The 3,091-nt window shown below is 39.6% G+C and overlaps 2 protein-coding genes across 2 annotated transcripts; both read right to left on the bottom strand.

Annotated features, from left to right (window-relative positions):
- Nucleotides 1–1,151: 1,151 nt before the first annotated feature.
- On the bottom strand, nucleotides 1,152–2,094 carry LOC110035456. The gene is made up of 3 exons (XM_020739685.1): nucleotides 1,645–2,094; nucleotides 1,384–1,504; nucleotides 1,152–1,296 (listed from the first exon to the last, which is right to left on the bottom strand). The coding sequence occupies exons 1-3, from the start codon at nucleotides 1,712–1,714 to the stop codon at nucleotides 1,170–1,172; spliced, it is 318 nt and encodes a 105-aa protein (XP_020595344.1). The 5' UTR covers nucleotides 1,715–2,094; the 3' UTR covers nucleotides 1,152–1,169.
- Nucleotides 1,502–3,085, bottom strand: LOC110035455 (pentatricopeptide repeat-containing protein At1g05600-like). The gene is made up of 2 exons (XM_020739684.1): nucleotides 2,017–3,085; nucleotides 1,502–1,716 (listed from the first exon to the last, which is right to left on the bottom strand). The coding sequence occupies exon 1, from the start codon at nucleotides 2,965–2,967 to the stop codon at nucleotides 2,026–2,028; it is 942 nt and encodes a 313-aa protein (XP_020595343.1). The 5' UTR covers nucleotides 2,968–3,085; the 3' UTR covers nucleotides 1,502–1,716; nucleotides 2,017–2,025.
- Between the last annotated feature and the right edge of the window lie 6 nt (nucleotides 3,086–3,091).

Here is a 3,091-nt window from a genome sequence, read left to right on the forward strand (position 1 = left end):
AATTAAAAAGTTTTTTTATAGCATGCAATTGTTTTTCTACTTGGATAACATTTTTTTAAGCTATCAAGAAAACTATTTAGTTGAGAGGCCTAGTTGGAAACTAGAGCCTGCATTAGGACAACTTAATGATTTTTTTTAGATAAGAGCACAATTCACTTGGAGACCAAAAGTGCTATGAGAAAATCAAGCATATTCATATGAACTACCATTTCATCAAGGATAAATTTATCTCAGAAATTTGCATGGTGCATAATTTCATGGACATGTTTACTAATGTGATCCCTATTCTCAAGTGTTGGCAATACCTGAACTTGATTTGTTTTTGTAGCCATTGATTCCATTTATGGAATCAGGTGGGGAGGCCAATATTGATTGAGTATATCTGGCTATTTACTTTATTTCTTTATTGATAAGAAGAATTTGATATTAGGTAAAAAAATTGTTGGCATCATATCAAATTATAAAGGGTGATTTTACAATTCCCTCTAATGCCCTAATTTAATCTTATATAACCAATGGCTCTAATGCTAACGATGGAGTTAAAGATAAATAATTTTTTCAAGGAACCATGCATGAGAACATAGAGAAAAATCAAATGTTTCCAACGTATCAATTGGGTTGGAGAATGCGACTTCCCCGTGCAAGAAAGAAGAGAATTGGGGAAAATTGAGGGATTATTGGTTTCTTCTTTTTTGCTAAGAGAACTAGTGGAAAAAAAATAAATTTCTCTTATCTTCGTTTTATCTCTCTTTGAGAAAGATTGCTTCACATTTGGTTAAATTTTTGCCACGCCTCCCTGGTAGATTTCTGTTAAGAAATTTTGTACATTTTGGTGCAATTATTTTGTACTCCCACATATAATTGAAAGTGAAATTATTTGTTCCTCCTAGTCATGTGGATGCAAATCAATCTTGACCAAACCACATAAATTATGATCCTCTTGTATTTATGGACTTGTGCATAATATTTCAATATCATATATATGCATAGTGCTAATTTTGTTTTGCCTAGGTAAATCACATAGCTCCCTTTTGTGCTTGCGAAGAGAGATAAATTGGCTGCTTTCATTACAACAAGAACAAAAAAAATGATCAAAAAAACTGGTAAGCACCATCTTCCTAAAGAGTTAAAAGAGAATGTACTTTCACCTGATCATAACCATAAATCGCCTATGAACTCTGATGCAACATAGCCCCTGGAATAATGATCATATGCTTTAAATAGTCATAAGCATGGCAAGAGTTTCCCATGCAATGGAAACGTAAAATCTTATTCTTTTCAAGCAAGATTTCCAACCTTGAAAATATTAATATCATGAGCAAGGGTGGAGGAAAACTACTTGTCAAATAAAAAAACATCAGCCAAATTTAATTTAACATTCACCTTTTTCTGTTGAAAAGACCAATCAGCATCTGTTCAGCCTTGCTAAGACCTCTGTTCTGCTGCTGAAGCTTCTTTTGCATATCCTGAAGTTCGAAGCCAAAGCGAAAGATGAACATGTAACCTGCAAGCTTAGAGATAAAAGGAACACCGAAGAATAAAAGATAGGTGAGGAAGTTCATTTTCTGTCCCGTCTCCTTACACTGTTGTAAATGCATATATATGAACAGATATTATGTAACCAACTTTCTGAGGTAGTTATACTTATGGGACAGGTGTAGAGGTCTGATTTGCTACCGAAATTGCAGGCAGCGAACCACCTGAAAACCAGCATAACTGTGTGCAAGAAGGTAGTATGTATTGATCTTATTATTTTCTAGTTGTTTTCTCAGAAACACACTTGGAATATATCAAATGTTAAGTAAGCAAAAGGTACAACAAATTTAGTAATAGTAACTGTACATCTTACATCTTCCTTGAAATAAAATTAACCAATTCTACTTTTACATAAATATGTTAAAAAGTGAACACTGGCAAATTCTAGGCTGAATTGTAGAGAAAACTGCAGCTATATACTTATCTGAGTGTTCATTAAGCAATAGTATTTTTAAACTTGATGGTGAAAGTAGAACTTACAAAAGTTCTTCAATCAACGGCTAATAAATCATGCAGCAGAGAAGCCATGTATGGATCATTTTCAATCTTTGGCGCACCAAACAGCATAGATACCAATGAGCTCCACATAGAAGCCACCGGAATCTTTCCTTGGCTGATCATTTCCTCAAGCCATAATAGGGCTTCATACATAGTTCCAATGGAGCAGAGTCCTTGAATCACACTAACAAAAATTGTACACTCGGGCCAATATTTCCTCTTGTGCATCTTCTCCAAGACATGAGCCGCCTCAAGATAAAGTCCTTCAGCGCAGAAACCAGTCACCAGAATCTCATATGACTGTTTCGGGGCAACACAACCAAGCTGTTTATCCATTCTATCCAGATAACCCATTGCTCTTGTCGATTCCCCTTTCATGCAAAGCCCCTCCATCACCAGGTTATAGGATCTCACCGTAGGCACACATCCACTCTCCACAATTTCCACCTCCAACACTCTCATTCCATCCTCCACCCTCCCTTCCCTGCAAAGCGCAGCTATCTTTGCCTCATAGATGGATATCGGCGGTCTAAATCCCTTCTGTGTCATTTCATCAAGCATCTTACCAGCGTGAGTAAACTCACTCTCCGCATACAAATCTGTTATCATGGCATCATAGCTCGCGAGGCTTCTAATCCCACGCACCACAAGCGCCTCGTCAATTATCCTCTTCATCTCCTCCAGGTTAGCCGCGATGGAAAGAACCGGCCTTTGGAACGCTTGTCTCGCTCGCGGCGACCTGAGCCCCTTCTTCAGCACCTTGCCAAGTATCTCCTCCGCCAATTCGACCCTTCCTGCGGCGCAGAGGGACTCAAGGAGCGTGCGGTAGACGACGACGTCAGCGTCGCAGCCCTTTCGAGAGATCCTCCACAACATGGAGTAGAGGAGGTGCACGGCGTCGTCGAGCCGGCCGGCTTCGCAGAGGCCCTTCATGAGGATACGGTAGGTGTTGCGATCGGGGTAGCAGCAGAGCTCTCGAATGGCAGCGAAGGCGTGGAGAGCGAGATCGGGACGGCGGAGGCGGCATGCTACATCGATGAGGAGGTTGAGACCGTGA

This window comes from Phalaenopsis equestris, unplaced genomic scaffold (assembly GCF_001263595.1).
Source record: "Phalaenopsis equestris unplaced genomic scaffold, ASM126359v1 Scaffold197774, whole genome shotgun sequence".
Lineage (NCBI taxonomy): Eukaryota > Viridiplantae > Streptophyta > Magnoliopsida > Asparagales > Orchidaceae > Phalaenopsis > Phalaenopsis equestris.

What these genes read in the sequence shown, in the direction of transcription:
- LOC110035456 (XM_020739685.1), bottom strand. Translation starts at nt 1,714, where the DNA reads ATGCTGGTTTTCAGGTGGTTCGCTGCCTGCAATTTCGGTAGCAAATCA. An exon ending in CCTCTACACCTGTCCCATAA is followed by an intron (nt 1,505 to 1,644) that starts GTATAACTACCT and finishes CTAAGCTTGCAG; the next exon opens with GTTACATGTTCATCTTTCGC. An exon ending in GGTCTTTTCAACAGAAAAAG is followed by an intron (nt 1,297 to 1,383) that starts GTGAATGTTAAA and finishes AATATTTTCAAG; the next exon opens with GTTGGAAATCTTGCTTGAAA.
- LOC110035455 (XM_020739684.1), bottom strand. Translation starts at nt 2,967, where the DNA reads ATGAAGGGCCTCTGCGAAGCCGGCCGGCTCGACGACGCCGTGCACCTC.